This window comes from Pongo abelii, chromosome 9, assembly GCF_028885655.2.
Source record: "Pongo abelii isolate AG06213 chromosome 9, NHGRI_mPonAbe1-v2.0_pri, whole genome shotgun sequence".
NCBI lineage: Eukaryota > Metazoa > Chordata > Mammalia > Primates > Hominidae > Pongo > Pongo abelii.
The window spans coordinates 85647016-85661915 of record NC_071994.2 but is presented as its reverse complement, the minus strand read 5'-3'; the positions used below and the strand labels follow the sequence as shown (position 1 = coordinate 85661915).

The 14900-nt window shown below is 36.4% G+C and overlaps 1 protein-coding gene and 1 long non-coding RNA gene across 27 annotated transcripts in view; one reads left to right on the top strand and one right to left on the bottom strand.

Moving 5' to 3' along the window:
* LOC129048943 (uncharacterized) overlaps positions 1-14900 on the bottom strand; it is a 153348-nt gene that overhangs the window by 114952 nt on the left and 23496 nt on the right. The window contains exon 3 of one of the 3 annotated variants that reach the window (XR_008511651.2): positions 3873-3946. The exons of the other annotated variants lie outside the window; for them this stretch is intronic. This is a non-coding gene — a long non-coding RNA (uncharacterized LOC129048943). The remainder of the gene's footprint in view (positions 1-3872; positions 3947-14900) is intronic. 3 annotated transcript variants of the gene reach the window in all.
* The window catches only part of DLG2 (discs large MAGUK scaffold protein 2), a 2173778-nt gene that overhangs the window by 2146107 nt on the left and 12771 nt on the right, over positions 1-14900 (top strand). For 17 of the 24 annotated variants that reach the window (XM_024254994.3, XM_054526108.2, XM_054526103.2 and 14 more), the window contains 4 exons: positions 2296-2337; positions 9897-9947; positions 10947-11048; positions 13279-13451. In XM_024254994.3, coding sequence (XP_024110762.1) covers positions 2296-2337; positions 9897-9947; positions 10947-11048; positions 13279-13451 — 368 coding nt within the window. Of the gene's footprint in view, positions 1-2295; positions 2338-9896; positions 9948-10946; positions 11049-13278; positions 13452-14900 lie in introns of those variants that run through there. The other 7 variants (XM_024254993.3, XM_024254991.3, XM_054526104.2 and 4 more) reach the window with 3 other exon arrangements.

Sequence of the window (14900 nt, the reverse complement as noted above, 5' to 3'; positions counted from 1 at the left end):
AACTTTGATTTTTTTTCTGACTTGTGGTGATCCTGCTTGAAATGTTTATATGATAAAGTTTGGATATGTAATAATATGCCTTTCTATCAGTGATTTATTAGCTACATTACAAAATTAGGTCTTCACTTTATAGCATAGAGTGAAAAACAAAATATATTAAAACTTTACATTTTCTAATTGTTCATGTATTTAGTCTGTATCTGATTACACTAAGCAATTAAAAAAATAATTATCCTTTGTCTTAATATACTACATTATGATTTTTCCTCTTTAATAACTAACCCCATTGTGTAGGCACCAATGAAATCAGAACAGAGTTTTGTGTCTTTTGCAACTGTATCACATGTTTAATTTTTTTTGTTTCGTTGTTTTAAATTAACAGCTATGGGCAATATTTTTAGAAGCTGTTTATTTGTATAAAACAAAATTGGTTTATTTGTATAAAACAAAATTGCATTGAACTGGACTTTGTTTTCAAGGGCTCTTTCTATAACCCTGAGTATTGATACCCCTCATAATTCAAATTGTTCATTTGGAGAGTTTTTAAAAGATATTTATATTTTTAAAAATCTGATCAAGAGTACTGATCTTAAAGATGAAAACTTTATTTTTGAGTTATTATATGCAATATGATAGAAAATTTTCCCTGAATTAGTGGCTGAAGTTTGAATATTGATTTCAGCATTATCTGGACAGCATCAAGAACCACCAGAGAGAATTTGTAAACTTTCAATTTGAGAGGGAAAAGAAACATCTTAATAATAAATATCACTAAAAAGTAGTGGCTTTTGGAGTGTCAAAAATAGGACACCATTTCAATCCAGAATATGCAAATGTTTGTTTGCTCTTTAAAAATTGAACAAACTTAAAAAGTAAAACTTGGCAAAAACAACAACAAGCCCTGTCATACCCAATTCAAGGCACTTAAGATAATAATCTCCATGAAATGCACTATTATTGGTTATGTGCCTTGACTTTCATTTTAGTAATAGAAAACAGATTTGCACAGGTCCATCCACACTTCTTTCCCTATTGCCTCTTTGCACTTGCAAAATGTGTGCCCAAATTAGTAATGCAGCTCTGATCATAGACCAACACAAAGAGAAATGATTTGTGTGAATTTAACCCATGCTTTCGTTTTCATTAGTTTCATGCTCTAAAACTACTCTATCCAATTGGCAAGAATGTATGATATCAAAGCACTTTTTTATTGTTAGAGAATAATTTTATATATTATTTTTCTGTTTCTAAAAATGTATAACTATTGTCACTTTTTTAAAAACTGAATTTATAGTGAGCTTCAGAAATCAAACAGTCACATGTTCTTCATTTAATTAAAGTAATATACAAATAAGTTAATAGACTGATGAGTGTATCATCTCTAACTTAACAAGCAGTATGGATGAAAGAAAATGATTTTGGAAATAAGAGCTCAAATTCTGGCATATAACCAACACATCCCTGTTAAGTTAGGTGAACTAGGTATGAAAAAACAATTTGGAGTATTGCTGTGCAAGTCATTCAGCATGAATTTAAAAAAAACATACTTCAGCCAGAACCTATACTGTGTATCAGGCCATTTATCTCCCGCCTGTTCCATGCCATTAGAATTCAATAGCTATCCAAGCAAGAATCCTAAAATAAAAACAAGGAACTATTGAGCTGATTCGTAAAATATTATTCAGTGACTCACATCTTCCTCAAAGATTTTCAGCTCACTCACTGAAGCAGAAAAGATCTTCAGGAATTCCTTTTCATCCTGAGAATGTGTTTAGGAACTATTTAAATAGAAATAAAATTCAAGGGATTCCAGGGATCAATTAACAATTTGAATTGCAGTGTTCCAGCAAAATTCTTGAAGGCTAAAATTGAGAAATAAAAAAGCCTGCAAGAAAACACTGCCTACACACCAGAAGCTTCTGAATTTATAGTCAAGAAAACATTCAGTCAAGACATACTAGTCATTGTCACATTAATCTTGAAAGTCAGAGGTATATGAATGGGTCATAGTATTTTTCTAATCGCCTAAATTGACATTATGCATTTTTTGTGATTAAAGATACTTTCTTCATTTGCTAAAAAGAAGAAACAGCAATCAAGCAGCGGGTTCCTGTAAAATGGAGATAAAGTTTTCATCTTCTTTATCTTATCTGAGTTTTCTTAATGCAGCCTCCTCTGCGGCTTTTACTTGCCTTTCGCTCATATTTCTAGTAGCCTTGCATGAGTGTATTCCTTTCCGTTCTGGCTGCTCTTCAATGCTTGGTATCTCTTTAATTTGCTGTGCTGTTCTTGCAGAACATGTTTCTTCTAATGCCAGCGATAGCGAAAGTAGCTACCGTAAGTTACTGCTTTGGTTTGCGGTTATTTTCTTTGCAATTGCCCCATTGCCTGTGGTGGTCATTTCAGATTTCTGTTGTTTTTCAATTGCTACCTTTTATCATCTGTATTCAAAGCAAATGGCTTGAAATGAAATCACTGGATGTGGAAAGATAAAAAAGACACTAGAGCCATCAGTGCACCCTTATGTGATTTCTGCAAGCAGTAGTGGTCTTGCTAATAAACAATTCCAACCTCAGTTGGTTATGACTCAGTGATTCAATTCTCACAGAGAAGGTGTGTAAAAAGTTCATCGTGGTGGATTTTTACATTGTAACCCCCAAAATAATTGAAACTCTCAGCAGGAGAGTGGAAAATCATCATGGTATTGTTTTCCTTCTTATTTTGCCATTTCCTTTCTGTTCTTGGCTCCCCTTTATAGGAAAAGCATTTATAAATAAAGTGTTCCTTTAAAATCAGATGTGAATCTTTTACATCACTTTCTCTTTGATTAATCTTTTAAGATTGGATACTATGACATTTCTAACTTTACTTTTTTGATAATTGGGGAACTGATGGAAGAGTTTCATCCTCTAATGTTGAAGGAACTTAATTTTTTTAAATGTGACCAAGTCTTCTTAGATCAGAAAACTTAGCTGAAAAGGTAGGTAACTATTTAAAAGTTACTTCTGGTCTTTGTTTGGTCACCTCAAGCCATTTGCTTAGTGTATGAAAGTATCCACCAAACACCAATCACATCCTTTTGATCAGTCCTCATGGTTTCTTACCACCTACTTACTTACTGGTTTTTGGTGACTAACATAGATACATATTTTTACTAGGAGTCTCACGATTTCTATGAGATTAATTTATATTCCTTAGTGAAATGGGTTACCCAAAAAGCATGCCTAATACCTGTGACCCACAGATGCTAAAGCAGAAATTGGTATTGTCTTTTGTTTGAATGAGTATTGTATTAATTGAAAACTAGAATTGTTTGAGGTTTTTCCCCCCAATTATAGCATGGTACTTTACAAAACCATGCCTTTTTGAGGTGGAAGGCCAAATAGTGGTACAACACATAATCTGGATTTTAAGAAAGGCTTTGGAAAATCAGAGGGGTGGCAAGTAGGAGAAGCAGCACAAAACAGGAAAGATGGCAGATGGAGGTAGGCTCGGAGGAGGAAGATGTAGACCAAGGAATAAAATGAAAAAAATTGTGATGAGATATCCTTGATCAATCAAACATTAGATTGACATAGGAACCACCTAATTTTCTTATTGATGAAAGTTTTATTGATAGAAGAAATTCCATCAATTCTTGTTGATGGAAGAATTCAAAAGGTTCTTGTTATCAACATGGTAACATGTCAACATTTTTACATTCTTTATACTTTTATAATTTTATTATTATCCTAATTTCAGAAAAAAAATTTGCCTCACCCCTTTTTCATTTTATTTTAAACCAAGAAACTAAGCCAAGAAGAATTGACCAAAGCTTGTGTTAATAACACCTAAGCTGCCTTCAATTTAGTATGTAGAAAAATATAACTTACTTATTTTCTGGGTTCCAGGAAGACCAATGACACTAGTTTCCTTGATGTTCAGTTTTCAATTTTCAAGTGTTGCGCTTCCATCCAGTAGACACAGGTATCGAAAAAGAAAGCATCATGCTTTAGCTTTCAGTTCTTTTAATGGAAAATATATACTATACAAGAACTACCTTTTCTTATAAAAATCACATTTTTATAGAGTATTTTAAAGGCTTCTCTTCTCTGTTTCAGAGGTGGGAATATTTTTCCCAGAATTATTAAGTTATAAAAACTGGCCCAAGTCTTTCAACTACTTGGCAGATTTTTGGAGTGATATTCTAAGATGACATCAATAATTATTTTCACTCTCAAATACTAGTTGCACATAAATGTTTATTGAATAAATAAAGGAAACACTTGCAGGCATCTCAAATTATCTATGAGAGAAGACTTGGAACTGGATTCTATGACATTAGTAGGGCTGAGATGGAATCTAATTATCTCTATTGGCTTGAGTCTCATCCAAGGTTATAGAAGGCCAGCCACTCAGTTTGTTTTCTTTACAAATGAACAAAAGTAAGAAGAGTCTTTATCACACCTCATAGGAGAAAACTGACATGTATTCCTCCAGAATGGAAATATGAAGAATTCCAGAGGAATGTTTATTTATTCATTCGGTACCTACTATACATGAGGTCCTCTTCTTGGATAACATGAGACCCATTGTGAATATCAACTAACTCTAGATCTCAGCACACATAATAGTAGGAGAGAGATATAAATAAATGAAAAAGTGCACAAAGTGTGACAGGTACTTAGATAGATGTCTGGCTCAAGAATAGTGGGAGCATAAGAGGTAGTTTCAGAGAGGAAGTAACTTTGAGCTGAGCTTTGGAAAGATGAGGAACTTGCTAGCTAGACAAGATGAGGAAGGAACTTCCCAGAAAGAGCAGTGCCACGAAAAAAGACACAGAGGTTTGAAACAAATATATTTTCCAGAAGGTACCAACTATGAAGTCAAAATAGGCTGCATTTTTCTAGTGAATTCCTGGCTTTTGCTGTAATTATGACTAAAAATAGTATAAACAAATACAAAAAAAAAAAAGCCTCTTTTCACCAATATCCATGTGTTGTATTTCACTGTTATACTTTACCATTCCATATCCATTCTGAGGACAAAATGGCTAAATAATTATAATAATTCAGAGTTAGAAACAAAGACCTAGGCCACTGTGTTTCACAATCAGGAGTCCACCATTCACACTGTATCCTGGAGTTACACATTGTGGCAACTTTACTTGAAAGTCTTAAATGTTTCCTGAGGTATGCCACACACACATAGATACACACAAACATCAATTTCTGATAAATAGTTCAGATCTTTGCTGCATCATCTCAAGCATTATAAAATAGGTTTTCCAACTATATTTAGCACCAGCTAAAATTGCAGCTGATAAAGTGTACATCGTCTAATTGTGCAAAACACCACCTCAAAACTATCTTAATTATGGACTAATTCTAGATTCCTGTCAATAAAGTAGTAAAATTCAGCCTTGTATTTTTGGCTGTTCTGTATAATACCTTACAGTCACCCATGTATTAGGAGGTGGTAAATACTAGGCAAGTATATTGAGGACTATGCAAGCTTCTAAAGCTGAAGACATGCCTTCCTCAAAGCTCAGTAAAGCTCTTTACATCATCATGGATGTGTGCAAGCTGATAATTATCCTTCCAACCCATTAGTGCTCACCAGTTAAGTAGAATTTTCAAAACAAGGATCTTGAAGAACTGATCTGAGTGAAACTAACGTGTTGAGATCAGGAGACCCAAAACTTCTTCCACTGGAGTCAGTCAAAATGGTGCATATTCTTTACCTTACTCTATTATTCTCAACTATTGCCCTTAGATGTCTTTACTCCTTTAGTCTTTATAAAGCAGTTTTTCATTACATCTATTATGTCATTTAATTTCTGCAACAAAACTATTAGACATGTTTTACATTAATAGCCCCATTTCCATATGAGGAAGCTGAAGCTCCAAGAGGCTAACTGCCTTATTAAAGTAGTAGCACTGCAAATCCAACCAAGACCTCTTAATTCTGAATCCCATTCATTTTTCACTCTTCCCTGTAGTTTGTAATCCAAGCCTCTTGACATTTTACCTAGTAACTTTCAACCGTTTCATACTACCTATAAAGTTAATACAAACAACAACATTTATATAACATTATGCACCAAGTCTGATTTTAAGGACTGTACATATATTAAGTTCATCTTCTGAACATCCTATGGAGACAATTTGCCATGAATTTACTATATGACCTTAAAGAAATTACTTAAAGTCTTTGAGACTCAGTTCTCTCCTATGTAAAATGAGTAGCTTGAATTAGAATAGAAATGGCAAATAAATTTTAATCAAGGTTCAAACTCGAACCAATTGGCAGTAGCTGCCTGAAGAGTTGTAATGAAGTATTCTAAGGCCATGTTGAGGCTCAGCAGTAATCCCGGCAATGATCAGTTTGTGATGCCTGTCAAGGTCACAGAGAGTAATAGTGTGTGGTATGTACTTGCCATCTATGAAGCACATGAACCCTAAGCCCTTTCTTAGCACTAGCATTCTATGACTCTAAGAACCTAATTAGTTCTTAAAAATCATCATATGCAGGCACTAAAAACTAAATTTTGAGCATTAAAGGTACTGCCACTGGTCTTCAACTCCATCATCTCTGTTTTCTAGTTTCCAGGAATTCCTAAAGAACAGAAATTTGCTTTTCTCTAGCATAAAGGCTTACTAGGGTCTCTCATTGTGACTGGCTTCTGGTTTAAACACATAGTGTTTTGTGGAGACTGTGACAAAACCCTCTGCCAAGTCTCTGGCAGCTGCAGACATCCACACAGCTCTGTGCTGCTCTCCCACTTTCAGCCATACAGTTGCCAAAACAAAATCAAGAAATAGTTTGTACCTTTTTGTCAGCTGTTATTTCGACGTGCCAACCCCTCCTGAGCAGAAAATAGAAAAACTCTTAAGGATGACTATTTGATGGGGATGACACAACAGCAAAAGAAAAAGAAAGAAAGAGAGAGAGAAAAGAAAAAAGAAAAGTAAAGAAAAAAAGAAGAGAGAAAAGAAACGAGAGAGAACTTGTGTTTAGAGGCAGAGTACCTGATGGCCTCTTAATAACCCCGACCTGGTTTCAGCCCCTATCTCTCTCTTCAATTTTTTCTTCATTTGTAAGCTTTACCTCAACACCCACTCACCCTGCCCCACAGAGAATTCTGCTTCTCTCACTGTTTCAAGACAGTGCAATATACTCCACAAGAGTTGAAAAAGGTGCAGTATTAAATCTTGACTCCACTACTTACTAGCTGAGGAATCAGGGCTCATTAACATCTCTGAGCCTCAGCTTCTTCATCTGTAAAATGGGGATCATCAGAGTACCTACCTCAAGCAATGCCTGTGAGACATAAAAGCCAGTGGGTGGGAAAGCCCCTCAAGGCCTGCAAAGTGCCACAAAGACATGAATTTTCTCTCCTTCATCACAGTGGCTTTTTCTCTTCCCCATTACCCATAGGGCTTTTCATTCTTGGACATGGAAGTAAAAATTAGTTTAAGATGCTGAATTCACAGCAATTATGTCATGCCCACCTCCACAGGTTTCCCCACAGGCTTCCTGGGTATTACACAGTACCTGACTGCCACAAGGTCTTGAGAATTGGGGTGGCCCAGACATAAGGGATGCTGCCATTGCCATCTACCAACACTACTGCTCTGAACCAGAACCAGAACCAGTGCCTTTCATAGAAAAGTAAACCAAGAAGTGATGGATAGACAGAGATAGAGAACTCCTGAACAAAATTAATCAAAGCTATGCTTTGCCCTAGTTTTCTGAATCGCAGTCATACACACTGACATCAAATATCTTGTTAAAGACTTGCCTTTAGAACGTTCCATCAGAATGATCTGGGAAGCCATTGGGAAAAGATTTTTATGGGAACGTGATGTGCTCTATTTATTTAGAGAAAACCAGCTTTCCGAAGTTAAATGACCATATTGACAGAAACACAAAATAGAACCTACCTTTGGCCTCATCGCTCATCCTGTTTCCCATGACTGAAATCAGAATGCAAATTTGTTGACATCTTTCTTTATGTTAAGCACTCAGTGGGGCACTGGAGACATGGTGATGAATAAAACTCAGTCCTTACTTTTATGAAACTCCCAGCCTAATAAGGAGGTCCAAGAGTTACCTGACATTTAAAGCTTTTGTTATCCCATGGTCAGAATTCTTCCCTTACACATTAATTGTTGAAGATTTCCCCTGTAAAGTTATAGTCTAAAATTGCAATGTTAGTCTACCATGCTTCTATCATTAAAACTATACTTTTTCCCCAAGAATTTTTACACTTCTTTAATTGACCCACAGCATTTTCCTGATGAAATAATACTAAACTAAAACCTTGAATGCGTATACCCTCTACATCGCTCAGGCTTTAGATTACTGGGGGTTAGTAATCAATCACCTTCATGTTTTTTGGCCTAGGCTCTGTACATTTCAGTAGTTTATTCAAAGGGAATCATTCTTTTCCTGAGTACAAAAAATAGTGACTCTGACTCCTCACTGACCAAACCCCTGACCAATGTGGCAGAGTCCCCTGAACACTTCTGGGTGGCCATGGGTACATACCACTTAGGAGGAGCATCAAGGTCCATACTCTGTACCCTTAAGAAGTAGCTTGGCATGGTGGTGCCATTCTGAGCCCAAGCCCTCCTTGAGGCTGAGATAAGATATGACTTCAGCCTGAGGCCATTTCTCACACTTGAAAAAAGTAAGACACTCCTACCCCTATCCCATTCCAGCTACCCAGCCTCCAAGGAAGTCATCTGACTTCACAGCTATACCCACATATTGCTCAATTTCCCCAAATCAGTCTTATTATCAAAACAGTTGATGATATTAACTCTTCTTATGAAATTACCTCTCTTTCTGTGGTGCTGTGGCTATTGAAGGAGGAGAACCTGGCATTGACAGACTATGAATGTGCTTCAGGGGTGGGTGGTGAGGATATACAGCAAAGGTGAATTGCCCTTGGGTTTCAGAAGTTACCTCATATTCCACTTCTGCTCCACTATTTCTTCTAGTAGACAGAAAGTTCTTTTCAATAGCCCTAACCTATTGCTGCTCCAAAGGTTAGTCAATGCAAAAAAAACAAAGAAAAAAATGCAGACACTTCCGGGTTTACAGCTGAAATTGAGCTAATCCTCTGACCAATTAATTCATCAATTGTATAAAATAGATGATTGAAAAAATAAATGCCAATAACCAATTTACTTTCTTGGTTATTTGTTGACTTGAGGTCCACCCTGAGTCAGAAGGCTTGTAGCAAATGACATTGGAGGGGCTGACTTTTTACTACTGTGTCTTCCTTAATCTCTATCTGAGGTTTCAAGGCATGGTTTAGCAGCAATTATAACCAATGATGTAGGACACACCTCAATTTTTGATCTTCATTAATTGACCCGCAGCATTTTCCTGATGAATTAATATTAGAGTAAAACTCTGAGTGTTCTGATGAAGTTTTTATATCATAAATGAAATAAGCATATACTTGCTTTTGAACAATGTGCTTCTTGGGGAAATAAAATAGAAGATGAAATAAAAGGTACAGCAGTTCTCATTATGTAGCAGTCATCTATTGAGTTGGACCCTTTCCTTGAACTAAATGGCTTCCTTTTAAGTAGTAATGCTTGGTGTAGAGGCCATGGCATTCCATTCTCAATGCCAGACAGAAAGAAGTCTCACAGGTCATTGCCCTGCAGCAAATAGCTAGCAACCAGTTATTACTTAGAGTTGTGACCGTGAAAATCTGATACTAAAATGGTGCTAAAGAGTTTTATGAGGATGAAGGTATTTTTGAATGGTTCAAGGAGAAAGAGCAAGGAGAATTAACCCCGAGCTGTGTCTGTTTCCTGTGTTTCAGAGCAGGGCTTGTCTCTGTAATATATGACTGATTGTTAGTTCACTGTGGTTTTCTTTCCTTCTCTTCTCAGGAGGACAAGAAGACCTCATTCTTTCCTATGAGCCTGTTACAAGGCAGGAAAGTAAGTTTCCAAGCACGCTTTCATTCCTGATTTCTGGGCCATAAGAGGTGACATCATTGAAGGAGGGAGAGTGAAGGACTAAGGAGAATAAACTCGGCTTAATGCTCTGTTGTCTTGAGACTGTACCTTACTCTTACGCTGTCTCTCACTCTCTCTCTCTCTTTGACCCTATCACCAAACAAACAACTTCCTGCTGAGTATGGGCACTAATATCACCTAAGAGAAGGATGCAGCCCTCCAGATGAGTGGTCCTCAATGGGAAGGAACACATTCAAATTACCTAAAGAGCACTAGCTATGAGACTGGTGAATAAAGTCTCCTGAGAGACTGATGTCAGCTCAGTATTGAGAAGGACTTTCTAGCAGATCTGCCTAAGATATAGGCTATCTGTAAGCTGCTGCTTTTTCCTGGAGGCATTTATACAGAGGCTAATTGCTACTGACAAGGATACTGCAGAGAGAATCCAAGCATCAGATGGGGACTTGTACCCAATGAACTTTCAGGTTCCTTCTAATCCCAGATACAAGGAAATCTAGAAACCGTAGCAAAGTATAGAGAGTATTTTGATCTGGGGAAAAGAAATCATGAAAACATAAGATGTTATTACTACTAACAATTACTTTTTATAGTCATATCTAAACAATAGCCGAACAGCTGGTTTGGATTCTTTTTTCTCCCACTCAGTTGACTAAATTCAGTTGTTTTGACATTATGTAGGCAGAGCCAGAGAGTAAGCAAAACTCCTCCAAATGTTTCTTTTCATCGACAGATACTGCAGTTGCCTTTCCCTGCTAGTAGATTCCAGAAAGTAGGCACTGCCAACCTCCTGAGTGTTAAACATCAATTTCCCTGTGCAAGGCTGTATGAGTAATTTATCCAGTGAAATAATGCCCTTAGCAGCTCTTACGGTCTGGCAATTAAGAATCACCCTTGCAGGACAGTTTTGCAGTTGTTTCCAAGTCTTTCTCTTTACCTACATCTTCCTTTCCCATTCTGCAGTAAACTATACCCGGCCAGTGATTATCCTGGGGCCCATGAAGGATCGGATCAATGACGACTTGATATCTGAATTCCCTGATAAATTTGGCTCCTGTGTGCCTCGTAAGTGTCATTTTTCTTTCCTCTAGGAAAAAAAAAAAAAGAGCTTGGATTTCTTTATGAGATGGTAAAATGTAATTCCATTCCTCCAATAGTCTCTCCAGTAATTCAAATACCAACCATTTCCGATTAGCTGAGTGCCTTATTTATTTGCCTAACACTTTTCATTTATGCTGCCGTGTGTCATTCTGTATTTAATAAAAATAATAATGTTTTCTCTAAACTGATTGTAGCCCCTTAAAAGGCAGGATGAATTTTTGTGGCCCCCAACCATTTAAAACAGCATAGGATTTATGATAGGCATCAGTATGTTTTTATAGATTGATTGAAATGCCACTGAAACATTATTTTTTATAGGATGGAAGAGATCGGAAACAAAGCCATATATTAAAATCCTCTCAGGATGACTTAGGGCCATGTGTCAATCCCAAAACCCAATAGGCTTTCCCATGTTGACAGTCCCAGGTTTAGGGAGGGTGAAGACAAGAAGATGTATAACACTTCAATTTGACCTCTAGGCCATTACAGACTTTAAACTACTTTCTTCTCATTATAGATAATCATCAGGCTTCCTGGTCCCTCTGATTGTAGCCTCAGATTCTAACTGCTCTGCCTCTTCCCCTCCCCACCCCCTACCATACTTTCTCCACTCATTCACCCCGTCTACACCCCGACTCTGTCAAACAGAAATGCATGCAGACCTTCTATGTATGTAGACAGGTCCATCAGACCTGTCTAACGACAAATATTTACATCTGATACAACAAATATTTCTCTTCCATTCTATGTGTTTTAAGTCTGATGCTTTCAAGTGTCTCTAACATTCCAGTACTGCAAATTTTACATGAGATACTTAAGAATAGCAGGAATTGTATGTGTCCAGTACATGGCCAAAAGACTAGGATGATTGCTGTATCTCATGAAATAATTCCCAGCAAGAGCTCTGGGAAGAGATCCTGCCATAGAACATATCCTGAGAAAGTCTTCAGACAGGAAGGAGCAAATGAAACTCCAGGTCGTTTACAGCAGCTTCCAGCTTGCTCCTCCACTTCTGAGAGAAAGAAAACAGAAAGTACTTAAGCATTCTTTCTACTTTCCCTTTCACCTTGCATATTCTCTCTTTTTTGAATTAATAGAACCACTTTATGATAGTCAATACATGTTCATTGTACAAAACTTGGAAAACGCTAAAAAGGAAGTTAAACAAGAAAATTAGAAGTATGCAAAATCCCACACAATACCCAGAGATAACATCATTGTTAATATTTTTGTACATTTCCATCTATTCTTTCTATGCATTTTTTCTCTGTGATGATTTTTTTGCTTATTTAAAATTTTATGTAACTATTTCAAATGATTATTATTATATCCCAATTAATCATTCTTTATGAACATTTTGGTTTTTCCCTATTTTTCACTATTATGAATTGCGACAAAAATATCATTGCAATTGTGTTATAATTATTACTTATAAAATAAGTAATAATGTCTTTAAGGATAAATCTGTATCTGAAGTTTTGATCATTTTTAAAAACATATTTCTAGGAAAAAATAAGTGAGTCAAAGATTAAAAATATTTTAACAGCTTTTATTCATATTGCTAGATTGCTCTCCCCTTCTTACCAAAAAACTTAGGTGAAATGGTTAGAGTTGCTGATTTTTAGTCCCATCTAACTGTGATTATCTTATTTTATATATGTTGAAAGTCTGAATTTTATGGTCCTTTATAGAATGTTAAGTTTTTGTTCTGGCAGGTGATAATTTACTGACACAGCAGCTTCTTCCATTTGTGACATGGTTTTAGACTTTGTGAAGATGGGTGTAGAGTAAGTCTAGAGTAACCTTTTAAAATGTGGCCTTTCTGGGATCTCCATGGGTTCTGAGTCAACCCCAGTGTCTTCTAGCACCGTGTGATGTCTAAACTCTCCATTTGGAAATGGCCTCTAGGCAGAGAGGTGGGGTGAATGCTTTCTCATATGTTTCTCTTTTCTCAAAGATTACAGCCCTGTACTTCCTGTTGTCTGATGTCTGAAAACAATTGTTTCATATATTTTGTCCAGTTTTTTAGTTGCTTATGGTGGGAGTTACAAGAGTAGTACCTGTTACTATGTCATAGTTCTTCATACTACATATTTCTACATAACAATGTTGAGGATGTGGTGGAGAATATAGGTGTAAAGCAAGTTTATGGGTATAAATGCACCTTAATTTTATCATTTTTTGTTTTATAAAGATACTACGAGGCCAAAGCGAGACTACGAGGTGGATGGCAGAGACTATCACTTTGTCATTTCCAGAGAACAAATGGAGAAAGATATCCAAGAGCACAAGTTTATAGAAGCCGGCCAGTACAATGACAATTTATATGGAACCAGTGTGCAGTCTGTGAGATTTGTAGCAGAAAGAGTATGTTCACCAATCTTCTTACACCTCCCCTGAAGAAGGTTTCTAGGTTGCAAACTGCATTTTTTTTTTTGGTCATTACTCTTTCTTGATTGCAATTGTAAATTTTGATTTAATAATTTAAGACATCCAAGCAGAGAATCACCTTAGAGCAATGTCATTAATCTTTGTTCTAATTTCAATAAAGTATTCTCACTGACTTGGAAAAAGTAGGAAGGGGGTAGGGAGATATCTATAAACCTAAAGGCAATTACCAGCTTGAAGTTTATGAGGATTCACTTTGTCTTTGACTCACTATCTGAGGCCCCAATAAACAACCTTGATTTTATTAAGGCAGGTTTACTACTTTGGTTGTAAACCAAGGGGATAGCATTCCTGAATTCTTTTGTTAAAGGAAGTTTTTTTCTCTCTCTCTCTGAAAACTTGACATCCTCATGGTGGAAAAGAAGATAGATGAGAAGGGCTGCCCAGCCTTTTGCTCACAGACGTTCTAGCTTAGAGGAGGTGTAGATGCTGCTATTCTCTTTTTGCTGGTAACTTCAGGGGCATGGAAAAGAGAAGAATGTTCAAGAGAGGGTAGGATAGGAAGGCACCTGCGTGTGGCTATACAGTCTACCTACAGAGGGATCCTATTTCCTGTGAACACAGAGAACCAATATCATAGAAGATATTTGTTGGGTTGATTTGATTTGCCGTGACCTTTCTCAATGTACCGCTAAAGAATTAAACAAGTAATTTTGATGTCTATCTAAGAATACACTAAGAAGTTGCATCTATTTTCCTCCCTCTCAAAAGTTCAGTCCTATCAACTAAATGAATACTGGTTCTAGTCAAACTGTCCTGGATAATTGCACCTATTTTCCTCTTTGTTCGTGTTGTTAACTTGAAATGTTCTGACTGGTGAATAATCAACCAGCATTTATACATGTTATGTCGCTGCTGCACTTCACAGATAGAAAACTTGAAATCTATTACCTAAGTAATAATGGCTTGAACCATCTTAGTGGGTTTCTCATATAAGAAGAGTTCAAGTATTCACTGGACTGTATTCATTTTCATGTGAACATTATAGATGAGATTTTAGCCCTTATTATTGATTTAGGATTGTTCCTACCTGCATAAAGTGCCTTTTTTCTCTTCTTGCATAAAGTTATTCTAGCCTCGGGGTAATGAGGACATTTCTCTCCAGGAGGTAGAATATGATGTGGCAAATGTATCTGCATATCCAGAAATGCTTTATAAAGCAGCTCCTTGCTCTGAGCACTCATTGTGGTGGAAGCCAAGTTAAATGAGGTGTGCTATAATGTAACAGCATTTTTATTTGTTAACAAACAAGAAATTTACATACCTCATGCAAGCCTTTCTCTCTTGACATTTAACCGGCATTTAATTTATATATATATTTTTAATTATATATTTTATATGTATATATATATATATATATACACATAC